The sequence below is a fragment of the Eleginops maclovinus genome, chromosome 6 (assembly GCF_036324505.1).
Source record: "Eleginops maclovinus isolate JMC-PN-2008 ecotype Puerto Natales chromosome 6, JC_Emac_rtc_rv5, whole genome shotgun sequence".
Classification (NCBI taxonomy): domain Eukaryota; kingdom Metazoa; phylum Chordata; class Actinopteri; order Perciformes; family Eleginopidae; genus Eleginops; species Eleginops maclovinus.
In genome coordinates, this window is record NC_086354.1 from 24,284,787 (window position 1) to 24,298,478 (window position 13,692).

Sequence of the window (13,692 nt, forward strand, 5' to 3'; positions counted from 1 at the left end):
AGTTACAGCCCTTAGTCTAAAATAAGAAGTGTCAATAGTGGTACGCTAATATTGGTAGCAGCAGTTGTGTTTATTTATCTCGCTGCCTACATTTATCGCAGTATAAATACACAACGTTGTAATAACAGTGACGATTTTAACGTTTCACTAAGTGCAGGACACGGGATCTGAAACCGACTTTATGTTTTCTAATTGAAGATCTGGTCAACTTGGTCCAGCCACAAAAATAAACATGGTCAAATATAATTTACAATAATTCTCAATAACTGACTTATGATGAAGGCGTGTGTCATTTCTTACAGGTTTCCCCACAGTGGTGCACTTAAAGCTGATAACAGCGTATATTCAAGTGTGTTATTCGGTGTCAACAGAGCGTTTGTATTTTACCCTCCACTAAATAGGACTTTGATATAATTGTTCCTTAATTGGACCAGCTAATCATCCGGTCTGCAGTGAGTTTGGGTTGTGCAGAGCAGCTTGAGATAATGAGCCACTGTTTTGCTTCCAAGTGATTTTCAGGAGAGGAGCACGGGGCGGTCAGCAGGACAACAGGCAGTGAGCAGGAGCACGAGAGTCACATGCGTCTCTAAAGACTACCCCTAACCCTTAACGAGCAGGTGGGTCATTTAGCCACTTGAAGCTTAACGAGCATCATGTCAAACTTAACGAGCCTTTCCAGATATTAAAGAACACATGTTTTATATTCTGTATATAATTAGGTGATAAAAAAGTGTAAACAAAGACCAAAGAAATGTTGGATAATCAAACTGTCCTCTTGTTAAATGAGATTGTGCTTCAGTTAGGGTGATCTGCTCTTTTGATTGCCTTTTTCCCTTAGAACTCCTTAAGTTAATTAAGCTATTATTACTCTTCCTATGCTTTTTAATGACTGATTCAATGTCAAGTTGTCAGCACAGCCTTTGGTGGTTATAGTCTCTAATAACTGACCCATTTTTAGTATAAAAGGCAACATATTTGAGGTGTTTGTGGCCTAACTTTGCACAAATGTTTGAGATGCATTGAATTAAAACGATTGGGGAATGACGTGTGGTGGATTTCATGCAAGAAATATTTGTTGTAACCTCTATTGTGTTCGCTAATCACATGCTAAGTGTTTGATGTTGGTCAAAACTACGCTGCAAACACCGTTTCACAGCAGATGTACATTTAGATTATGCTTCAAAGTCTTATTCAAGCCCCATTTATGTTGAAGAAATCATATATCTAAGCCATAATTCCCCTGAAAAGCATTCAGAGCATAGCAGCCATGTTTATATTAAGCATTATTGTCATTAAGAGGACATTCCTAATACCTCGAACCCCCCTACTGTGACATCAAAACAAATACCCTGATGGATTCTCAGGAATATGACAAGGGAAGCTTATAGACCTTCAAAGCTTCTGGATGAAACCCGCTGCTCTTTACTGCGGTGCTCAGGCCCAGCCTTACTCGAATATCTCCAAATCCAATTTAATGCGGTTCTCCTCTGAAGCATCCGTGAAACCCAAGATGTCACTTGCATAAACCACCGCCAAAAGCCAACCATAATACTAATGCTCAGAGCGCTTTCGCACCAGGCAGGAGGCTCACGCTTTACCGCACTTTGTATTAGAAGAGGCTGTGACAGATGTCGACAGAGGATGTTCATTTTCACACTTTTTCTCAGGAGAGTAAAAACAGTGGTTCAGGGCGGGGGGGCGGGGGAAACATGTAAGAAGCATGTTTGTGGTGAGGAAATGAGCAAATCACCCCAAAAAAATAAAGGCAAAGTGTGTGGTCAGTTGCAGAAAAAAGGCAAAACTACAAATGCATTGGTTCATATTTTTGACAGAGTAAAGGGTCCCTAAAGCTGAGATGGTGCGAGATCTTTTGCTTCTGTACTTCAGACTTGCATAGACGAGATCTGAGTTTAAGTACACATATAATCAGCCCGATGAATTTGATATTAGGTTTGCAATGCGGGCGAACCGTAAGCACTTATTGAGATCATTTGGGGTTCCTTTAGATGTCACAGAGAAGTAAAAGAATCAAATTAAAACCGTATTTTCAAAATATCGTATCACAAAATAAAACCCACATATTGAAAAGGACACAGGTGTCACTTTAAAAACACTGCATTTTCCTTTCCTAGACCACTGTCACTTGCCCAATAAAGGGCTCCTGACTGTGGTAATGGTATGCACATTCATCTACTCAGATATGGAGGAGAACACTTTCCCACCGTTATTTGGTTAAACTGACCTGCACTGTGTAAAGAAAATCAACCAATTCTTCAAGTAGTTTTGCCGGCTTCACAGTGCCACAACACACATGTAGGTAAAACAGGGACAGGAAGGAGTAAGGGTTCATTAGTAATGTGAGCACTCCCTATTCTGTGTCAGGTGCAGGAGGTGTTAAAGAGGGCCACCTGTGCCATGATGCCAAGCAGCAGAAGCAGCAGCAGCAGCAGCAGTATCCTGGGCTCGCATGAAAACAGCACACACTCTTTATGGTGCATATCATGTTTGTGTCCGGCGTACTGAGAGGAAAAAACATACCCAATGACATCTGGTGGTGTCACTTTTACAATTCTTCTGAAACACTGCTTTCGATTTTGCTCACAATGTTATAACATCTGTCTGCAGACGCTCACACTACAGCAAGACCACAAATGCTCCCCCAGCAATTAGGCAAAGTGTGCGACACAGGAGACCAATTACAACACAGGTTGAGAGGGTTTGTGGCTCTAGGGTAAATAACAACACCACAAAACGTGTCTTTATGTCAACAGAGGCGGGACTAATACTCAGGTCTTGTACTTGAGTAAAGTAGAAGTACTAAGGTCTGGTACTTCAGTAGAAGTAGAAGTATTCAGATCTTGTTCTTGAGTAAAGTAGAAGTACTCAGATCTTGTTCTTGAGTAAAGTAGAAGTAGTCAGATCTTGTACTTGAGTAAAGTAGAAGTACTCAGATCTTGTACTTGAGTAAAGTAGAAGTACTCAGATCTTGTGCTTGAGTAAAGTAGAAGTACTCAGATCTTGTACTTGAGTAAAGTAGAAGTACTCAGATCTTGTGCTTGAGTAAAGTAGAAGTACTCAGATCTTGTATTTGAGTAAAGTAGAAGTATTCAGATCTTGTACTTGAGTAAAGTAGAAGTACTCAGATCTTGTTCTTGAGTAAAAGTAGAAGTACTCAGATCTTGTACTTGAGTAAAGTAGAGGTACTCAGATCTTGTACTTGAGTAAAGTAGAAGTACTCAGATCTTGTGCTTGAGTAAAGTAGAAGTACTCAGATCTTGTACTTGAGTAAAGTAGAAGTACTCAGATCTTGTACTTGAGTAAAGTAGAAGTACTCAGATCTTGTTCTTGAGTAAAAGTAGAAGTACTCAGATCTTGTGCTTGAGTAAAAGTAGAAGTACTCAGATCTTGTACTTGAGTAAAGTAGAAGTACTCAGATCTTGTGCTTGAGTAAAGTAGAAGTACTCAGATCTTGTACTTGAGTAAAGTAGTTCGTACTCAGGTCTTGTGCTTGAGTAAAGTAGAACTACTCAGATCTTGTACTTGAGTAAAAGTAGAAGTACTCAGATCTTGTACTTGAGTAAAAGTAGAAGTACTCAGATCTTGTACTCGAGTAAAGTAGAAGTACTCAGACTTTGTTCTTGAGTAAATTAGAAGTACTCAGGTCTTGTACTTGAGTAAAGTAGAAGTACTCAGATCTTGTTCTTGAGTAAAGTAGAAGTACTCAGACTTTGTTCTTGAGTAAAGTAGAAGTACTCAGGTCTTGTACTTGAGTAAAGTAGAAGTACTCAGATCTTGAGTAAAGTAGAAGTACTCAGATCTTGTACTTGAGTAAAGTAGAAGTACTCAGATCTTGTACTTGAGTAAAGTAGAAGTACTCAGATCTTGTACTTGAGTAAAAGTAGAAGTACTCAGATCTTGTACTTGAGTAAAGTAGAAGTACTCAGATCTTGTACTTGAGTAAAGTAGAAGTACTCAGATCTTGTCCTTGAGTAAAGTAGAAGTAGTCAGATCTTGTACTTGAGTAAAGTAGAAGTACTCAGGTCTTGTACTTGAGTAAAGTAGAACTACTCAGATCTTGTACTTGAGTAAAAGTAGAAGTACTCAGATCTTGTACTTGAGTAAAAGTAGAAGTACTCAGATCTTGTACTCGAGTAAAGTAGAAGTACTCAGACTTTGTTCTTGAGTAAAGTAGAAGTACTCAGGTCTTGTACTTGAGTAAAGTAGAAGTACTCAGACTTTGTTCTTGAGTAAAGTAGAAGTACTCAGGTCTTGTACTTGAGTAAAGTAGAAGTACTCAGACTTTGTTCTTGAGTAAAGTAGAAGTACTCAGGTCTTGTACTTGAGTAAAGTAGAAGTACTCAGATCTTGTACTTGAGTAAAGTAGAAGTACTCAGATCTTGTACTTGAGTAAAGTAGAAGTACTCAGATCTTGTACTTGAGTAAAAGTAGAAGTACTCAGATCTTGTACTTGAGTAAAGTAGAAGTACTCAGATCTTGTACTTGAGTAAAGTAGAAGTACTCAGATCTTGTACTTGAGTAAAGTAGAAGTACTCAGATCTTGTACTTGAGTAAAGTAGAAGTACTCAGGTCTTGTACTTGAGTAAAGTAGAAGTACTCAGATCTTGTACTTGAGTAAAGTAGAAGTACTCAGGTCTTGTCCTTGAGTAAAGTAGAAGTAGTCAGATCTTGTACTTGAGTAAAGTAGAAGTACTCAGATCTTGTACTTGAGTAAAGTAGAAGTACTCAGATCTTGTACTTGAGTAAAGTAGAAGTACTCAGATCTTGTACTTGAGTAAAGTAGAAGTACTCAGGTCTTGTACTTGAGTAAAGTAGAAGTACTCAGGTCTTGTACTTGAGTAAAGTAGAAGTACTCAGATCTTGTACTTGAGTAAAGTAGAAGTACTCAGGTCTTGTACTTGAGTAAAGTAGAAGTACTCAGGTCTTGTACTTGAGTAAAGTAGAAGTACCAGAGTGTAGGAATACTCTGTCACAGTAAAAGTATTCTAAATGTTCCTCCAGTGAAAGTAGAAAGTACTCTCCTCTAAATGTACTTAAAGTAGCGACAGTAAAAGTAGTCATTGTCTGATTGGTCCATTTCAGAATAATCTCTGATATGTTTTATAATGATTGATCATTAAAGTGTTCTCAGAGCTGGTAAAGGTGCAGCTAGTTTGAATGGCTTTGTATACTGCAGGGTAGCTGCTGGATTTACTGCAGGTGAACTAAAGTCTGATTTAAGGGATTATATTTACCATCATTCATCCTAATCTGTAAAGTAACTAAATAAATATAGTGGAGCAAAAGTACACAATTTACCTCTGAATTGTAGTAGAAGTACAAAGGAGAACAAGTTTGAAATACTCAAGTACAGGTCTCTCAGTTACTTCACATCCCTGCATCTCAAGAATCATACCTGTTTGTTATGATATCAATTAAATGACAGAAGCACAGGTAACACAGGATGCAGCACTGTCCATATCAACCATGCAGACGAGAAGACCAAATCTGTTGCTGCTAGGACTCCCGAATAACAGATATGATATTAAATAGCATCTGGATCCTCAGACTTCTAACGACACATGTCAAAATAAATGCCACATTTAACACAACTGCTAGATTTGGCAACAAAGAGGGAAGGCCACGGGCTTCTCTTTGCCAATCTGACTTTTAAATTGTCATATGCGACTGTCTTTAATAAGCGTGACTTTTGAAAAACAAATAAAAACGTGTCTTTGTATTTAGGAAAGCGCTATGTAAATTAAAAATACATGCTTTATTATTAAACAACCTGTATTTAGCTACTAGCATGCTAGCTCACGTCAAAGCACATCAAGACAACATGACCGTTTTAACTTGCACTTAATAACACAAAACTGCCAAATAAGATGTAATATGTCATAATTAATAACACGTATTCCCAATAATTACACTACATTTTTAGTTGGAGAGGTATTTATTTCTTGCCTGCGATGCTACGTTGCTAGCATTAGCTTATCGGTAGCTAAACCAAAGCTAGTCAACTTGTCAACAACAAAAACACACATTTAAGGCAACATGTGAGGTGTTTTTCAGCTTCACCTTAAGCTTTAAAAACCCGTCACAAACACAGTCTGCTAATAAGCAAACAGCTCGTTTGTTTTAGAGGCGCCATGTTCACAATCCTCCATCACGGGATAAGGAGCTAATGGTAAGCTAATGGTAAGCTAACAATGCTAACTAGCCGCAGTGTTGTCACTTTTTCGTGCCATTTTTCGTAAAAACAAGACAAAAATAAAACTCACCTTTTGCTCCGGTGTCACTAACACACAAATCCTTGAAGGATGGAGCACCAGGCAGCTCACATTAGTGTTTTTTCGGGCTAGTTTTGAGGCTGGTGGTTTGTGTCTGAACACTCAGAGGTAAACACAGGGAGAACTCTAGTGGTGGAATCCGATTTACTGCACCTAAAACCCGGGGAATTAAAGGGGCAGTCCGACCGCCTTCCATGTCTGAGTCAATTTACTGGTCCTCAGCAATGGGGAAGGAAGTCGCCAGAAGCAATGGACTGAGTTTTGCACATTTTAACTTACATTTACAACAATATGGCACCACTATTAAAGGAAACATCACGTCTGGCTGGCAGAGAACTCACTGCCCCACAGTTTTAGATTTTCCCTCTCCATAACCATCAACAATTTGCACAACAGGCAGCCACCTTGCACATCTGTAATTTATATTCTATAAATGTCTCTGCTCCTGTAGTATGGATCTATATTTCCGTTGCTGCATTTTCTACATCATTTATCGTAGATTTAGATAGTAGATAATATATGCAGAGATTTTATATTGTGTATGATTTGTTCTGTATGTTTTATTTTGTATTTTATTAGGTCTATAATTTATTCCAGCTTTTAAATATTTCAATGACTTAAACAACTGCTACTGTAACACAAGCTATGCTCAATTTGGGATCCAAAAAGCATCTATCTAAATATCTATAGAACAAAACCAAATGTGTATTTGATAAATATATTTACCTGTAAAGTTACCTTTGGTTTTTATCACTATTTTCTTTATATATATTTACTTTGTATACTGTATATACCTGATGTACCTGTGTACCTCTGATTTCGATGTCTGTGTATATAATTTTGTATGTACTTAGTTGCAAAACCTGCCACCCTATGCTCCTAAATCTGCACCTTATACCAAGATATTTATTAATATTTATGTACATTACTACAACGTTGTTTTTTATGTGAATTTATTGAAACCTCATGCCCTTTCTGGTTGGATGTAAAGTGCATTTCATTGCACTGTGCATCTCATATCCTAAATAATGCAAGTTGTATGAAACCCTTGAATGAAGACAAGGAGACAAGTCTTAAATCATTTTGTATAAAAACAACTTTATTGATTCTGTCAATCTTCAGTTTGTTCACACATCCCATTAGAAAAATCACCATGGTAAAAAAGATAAATTATTTAGACAAATTCAACGATAAGAAAGGTTTGATTGACAGCTGATTTCTGTGGAGTCAGCACTCTCAGCAACAAGAGGAGACACAATGAGTTAAAGAAGAACAACATTTGACCCAATGTCCATTGTATTTCTACTGTTTGAGTTAACAGATCTCAGCATAGTCTCCAGCATTGTAATAAAAGCCAAATCCAAGATGGAGAGGCTCAGTGAAGGTGGTCTCGACTCTGTGCAGGAGGGTCATGGTTTCATCGGAGACCCTGTAGAAAGACAGAACACCTGCACAGTGATCCAGGAACACTCCTACTCTGTTGATTTGGGGACCCTGTTTGGTAATGGTGGGTTCATTATTGTGTGCAACATGGAACAATGCTTGGTTACATCTCAATGTCCAAGATTTGTTGTTGTTTCCAAATCCAGGTCCATCACCGTCCCCTTTTCTTTCAATATGCTTGTATGCAAGTGCAAAGTCAACCACGTTCCCTCTCCACTCTGTCTCCGTGTCACAGCGTCCAATCAGACCCTGTGTGCTCAGGACCTGGGTATGAATATCGAACCTGTCGGGGTGATCACACCCTCCAGGTGGTTCTGGATACCGGAGTTCGTCTGAGTCTGCTACTCTCCTGTTCTCCTCAGTTAGATCCAGCTGTTTCTGTGCCGTGTTCGGATCCATTGTGATTATATGAGCATGTCTCAAGAACTCGGCTCTGTTCTTGGGCTCTGGTCTTATCAGTAAAACGTCCACGTGCCCCACAATCATACTGAGAACTGACCATACCAACACCAGATAGCTATAGGTAATCGATGACATCTGACACATTTTCTATCACAACGTCAAAGTATGTCAGAGGACGGGTCTTGATGCTGGATGTGTTTGTAGGTTCACAGAGAGGTGGCAGTGAGCTGTAGCATCTTTGAAACGTGTTGAGATCCTGTTCCCCTGAGAGCTTTTTCAGCTCAGCGTCTCTGCTCTTCAGCTCAGAGATCTCCAGCTCCAGCTTCTCCTCAAGCTCTCTGACCCACTTTACTTCAATGTCCTCCTGGGATCTGATCTGCTGCTTCACAACAGAGCATCTCTTCTCCATAAGGCGGATCAGTTCAGTTAAATGTAAGTCACTGTCCTCCACTGCTTTATCAGCAGCACGATTGATACCGTCCACCTCCTGTTGAAGCAGCTTCACATCTCCCTCTCTGTCCTGGATCCTCTGCTGGATTTCCTGTTGACTCACCTGGAGCTCTCTCTGACTCTCAGTCCTCTCAACACTATGGAGTCCGGTCTTCTTCAGCTGCTCCACCAGGAATGCTAGCATGGTGTTTTTCACCAGGGCAGGTCTCTGTCTGAAGGCCTTCCTGCACTGAGGACAGCTCTCCCTTTGACTCTGTTTCTTTCCATCCCAGAAGTGTGTAATACAGTCCATGCAGTAGCTGTGTCTGCAGGGGATAGTGACCGGATCCTTCAGGGCATCCAGACATATCGAACAGGAGATGGAGTCCAGGTGCAGCTGATCTGCTTTCTGAGCCATGCCCCCTCCCTGCAGTAACTGAGAGAGGGTTTCTGCAGGCAGGGAACTCTGCTCTGACTCAAACACAAACGCTGGGCCTTTGCTTCACTCTCATTGGCTGATCTCCACCAATGGGTGTTCAGAGCAGGTGCCAGAGGGAGGAGCTATCACACTGCATGCATTTCAGAAGGCCTTCTCTTAAAGGGGCAGTACATATTTCTCATCACAGACAGACAGATACTGTATTCTACTTTTAATTAAGTACAAGTTATTTCTCTTTAATTTTCTATGTGGAGAAGTTTAAATTTCATGTTCAATTCGGCAACTTTCCCTTCATTTTCACATTGTGTGTAATGCCTTGTGCCGCTGTGACGGAAGCATTTCCCAAATTGGGATCAATAAAATATATCTTATGAACCTATCTTTACATTTTCCACTGACACTAACAGGTGTTTGCAGGATTGTATAGTGTAGTTTGGTGTGGCATGTTTTCTATTAAGAGACCCCATTACTTTATAATATGTCTTTGCAAGGACTGGTGTGTGAGAGAGATCCAGAAGAAGTAGAAACAGTAAAAGTGCTCAGGAGTCCAGAGACATTTCCAAAACCTTTGACATGACATCACATAAGATGTAAGTCAAACCATACAGAGCTCTCCTAGCGTGCAGAGCTCACAGGCATTTGACAAAGCACTTTATCAAAATAGAACAACACAAAGCACCAACAGCTGGTGAAGTTTAAAGAGCTGGGACCCTTGGTCCACAGCTTAGACCATTAAGGATGGAAAAGGTAAAAGACTTAGGAGGTTTAGAAAGCAAGTGCTGGATAAAACCCCGGAAATGTGGGAGAGTTTGGAGAGTAACAGGTTTTAGGAAGCAGTGTGAGATGCTAAATGTATGAGCGAGAAACTTTAAGAACTGGAAAAGGAACATTTCTCTTTTTAATGGAACAAAACACAAGCACTTTTATCAAGATAGAAAGATAAATGAGCAGCACACAGGACAACATCACAAGAGTTTGGGAAGTGGGGACAGGTTTGAAGAGTTCAAGAACTGTCAGCACAGCAGTGTGAGACACTGAACTCTAGAGACACTCCAGCAGCAGCTCTCAGTGAACCCCTCTGCTTCTGTCTGAAAGGGTCTCAGATACTGCAAACCTGACGTCGACTTGAGCCGGTCCAACGACCTGATGGAGATCTGTTATTGTGGAAGACAATAGGACCGTCCTGACACCCCACTATGATTCTCTGCATACTTGAGAGGGGCGTTAATGGGCTGGTATAGAGTAAATGTAAATCCTTCATGTTGAATGTCTGGGCCCTTCCTTCAAAGCTTGGGTTCACATGTCTCCATTAAGTCTTGCGATTGTACTTGATTTAAACTGGGGAAGAATAAACTGAAATGGCCTACAGGGGAACAACATACAAAATAAAATACTAAAATTAAAAAATAATACAATTAAATATTAAAAATAATAACAACATATAAATAAAATGTGAGAAAGTATATTAAAAGAATAAATACAAACATTTCAATATGTTTATTGACATAACGTTGGATTTTTTTATACCAAAAATGCTTGAGCTGTTAATTTCAATTAAGCTTATCTTCACATGTCTCCATTGTGTCTTGTGATTGTACTTGATTTAAAATTGTGAAAAATAAATGAAATAGAAAACAAAAAATATTACAATGAAATGTAAAAATATTAACAACATATAAATAAATGTTAAAAAAATATAAATTGAAATATTTTTATTGAAATAACGTTTTGATAATAGGTACCTCGTGTTTTTGAACCTCGTCGTGTATCTACCTGGTGTCCTTAAGTTGTTCGACTTGTGTTTGAGTTATTGATCCGTCAATGTCTTTCAAAATAGACCTCAAACTATAGAACTATGGAAAGAGTATAAACTCCCACGAACTCTCTCTTGTATTTCCAACCAAAACCTAAAATCTGTATGTATTATTTATCGAGTGTCGTTGGTTGTCTTTAACGTCCATGTGTTTTCCAAAGGAGGGCTTTTATTTTGAGAGGACCGTTACTCACGCCAAAGACCTCTGGAATGCTGTGTAAGCCAAAATTAAATAAATACATAAATAATTAAATAATCAAATCAATAAAAAGCCTATGAAATCAATAAATATTGTTGTGAAATAAATTCAGAAATAAATGAATGTGGCGTTCTGAAATAAAAGTCCCATGATAAATAAATCTGTATTTAAATGTACATATATTTATTTCCTCATTTATTTATTTCATAGGCATATTTATTCATATATGTAATTATTTAATTTTGGCTTAAACAGCATTCCATAAAGATTGTCTGGTAATTTATTATAAAGTTAAAAAAAACTACATCTGAATAAGCATTGCAGCCTATTTTCCCTTTACTGGTTTAAGAAAGAAAGACAATGGAAAAGAAGGTACACAGACTGCTTCTCTGCTATGGAGGACACTGTTCAACTGTGACAACATTCAATGCAGTTAAGCAATAATTACAGTGAATAAATAAGGAGTGTTTGGACACCGCAGGGGCATCATGGATTATTGAGCAGCACATAAAAAAACATGAGAATGATTTAATAATAGTTTGGGATAAAAACAGTATCTGTATATCTAAGATGTACTGCCCCTTTAAGAGAAGGCCTTCTGAAATGCATGCAGTGTGATAAATCCTCCCTCTGCACCTGCTCCACAGTCTATGACCTGCTCTGAACACCCACTGGTGCAGATCAGCCAATGAGAGGGAAGCAAAGGCCCAGCGTTTGTGTTTGAGTCAGAGCAGAGTTCCCTTCCTGCAGAAACCCTCTCTCAGTTACTGCAGCGAGGGGGCATGGCTCAGAAAGCAGATCAGCTGCACCTGGACTCCATCTCCTGTTCGATATGTCTGGATGCCCTGAAGGATCCGGTCACTATCCCCTGCAGACACAGCTACTGCATGGACTGTATTACACACTTCTGGGATGGAAAGAAACAGAGTCAAAGGGAGAGCTGTCCTCAGTGCAGGAAGGCCTTCAGACAGAGACCTGCCCTGGTGAAAAACACCATGCTAGCATTCCTGGTGGAGCAGCTGAAGAAGACCAGACTCCATAGTGTTGAGAGGACTGAGTCAGAGAGAGCTCCAGGTGAGTCGACAGGAAATCAAGCAGAGGATCCAGGACAGAGAGGGAGATGTGAAGCTGCCTCAACAGGAGGTGGACGGTATCAATCGTGCTGCTGATAAAGCAGTGGAGGACAGTGAGAAGAAGTTCACTGAGCTGATCAGTCTCCTGGAGGAGAGAAGAGCTATTGTGAAGCAGCAGGTCAGATCCCAGCAGGACACTGAAGTGAGTCGGGTCAGAGAACTTCAGGAGAAGCTGGAGCTGGAGATCGCTGAAGAGCAGAGACGCTGCGCTGCAAAAGCTCTCAGAGGAATAGGATCTCAACAAGTTTCAACAAATCTACGACTCACTGCCACCTCTCTGAACCTACAAACACATCCAGTGCAGGTGTTCTGATCTTCTACAGCATCTTCGATGGAAACATGGTCCCGGTCTACAAAGTCCAGACCACCTTTACAGAGCCTCTGTACGCTGGAGTGGGGCTTCCTTGCACTTCTGCAGAATACATTGAGTTCTGCAAACTCACATGAGGACCTTTGAGGTTCTTGTTCATGTTTGATCGTCTGAAGGAGCTACTTCCTCCTGTCCATGTTTACCTGTGGCGTCTACCTCAGCTCAGGACGATTGTTTGGATGCATTGTGTGTCGGTGTTTCTTACAGAATATATTGAGTTCTGTAAACTCACACAGACTCAAGTTAAAGGACACTGTGTGTGTTTATGTCAGCGGTTCTTCTTTGTATCAGTTTGGTAAATGGTTATGGTTTTAATGCGTAACAGAGGTATACGGTCTTTGCTCCACTGGGACTCCAGCCTTATTAATGGTATTGGCTGCCAGCAATATAACACACATTTAGAGCTCTCACATCTGTGGGCTTCTCAAAGCATTTTATAAGGATCTCTACCACCACCATCTGGCCTCAAGGTGCTACTTCCTCCTGGCTGTGTTTACCTGTGGACACACAGCTGTGTTCTCTGCCTGATGTAAACAAACTGCTCTTAGAGCTTCAAGGGTTGTGTGTTGATGCATTTCTGCAGGTGTTTCTCTGAGACAGCATGGGACCTGGAACTGTACCGGAGATCCTGGATTGTTTTTCAATCATTAAACTGTGTGTGTGTGTGTGTGTGTGTGTGTGTGTGTGTGTGTGTGTGTGTGTGTGTGTGTGTGTGTGTGTGTGTGTGTGTGTGTGTGTGTGAGTGTGTGAGTGTGTGTGTGTGTGTGTGTGTGTGTGTGTGTGTGTGTGTGTGTGAGTGTGTGTGTGGCGCTTTTCACGATAAATAAACATTACATTACTTGTTATGGTCTTCGTTTTATCTAACCAACACAATCTTTGTACCTTTAGTGGATAAAGACTTTTAGAAAATGAGAAAAGCTGATAGTTAATTTGGCAAGACATAGAGAGACAGAAAGCTGACCAAAGACAAAGTGTCAGACTTCTGTTGCTGGATCTGATCAGAAGTCTTATAAAGTTCAAAATCCTTTCCAATATGTCCTGAATACAGTCAGGCAGCATTTAACTCTACCACTACAACCTCTAATCCAGCAATGAATCAGCACTTTGGACTGAGACACTCCCTGAGAGAGGAAGCAGGTTCAGCAGAGGAGGGCTGACAGAGCTCCTCCCTCTC

At 40.0% G+C, this 13,692-nt stretch overlaps 2 protein-coding genes across 12 annotated transcripts in view; both read right to left on the reverse strand.

Annotated features, from left to right (window-relative positions):
* Positions 1-6,430, reverse strand: part of zmynd11 (zinc finger, MYND-type containing 11) — a 30,142-nt gene extending 23,712 nt beyond the window's left edge. For all 11 annotated transcript variants that reach the window (XR_010166021.1, XR_010166018.1, XR_010166020.1 and 8 more), the window contains exon 1: positions 6,282-6,430. The gene's annotated coding sequence lies outside the window, so the exon portion shown is untranslated. The remainder of the gene's footprint in view (positions 1-6,281) is intronic.
* Positions 6,431-7,370: 940 nt separating this feature from the next.
* On the reverse strand, positions 7,371-9,029 carry LOC134866252 (tripartite motif-containing protein 16-like protein). The gene is given in 2 exon segments (XM_063886327.1): positions 7,371-8,253; positions 8,255-9,029. Coding segments are annotated over 2 exon segments (1,377 nt in total). The 5' UTR covers positions 8,983-9,029; the 3' UTR covers positions 7,371-7,604.
* Between the last annotated feature and the right edge of the window lie 4,663 nt (positions 9,030-13,692).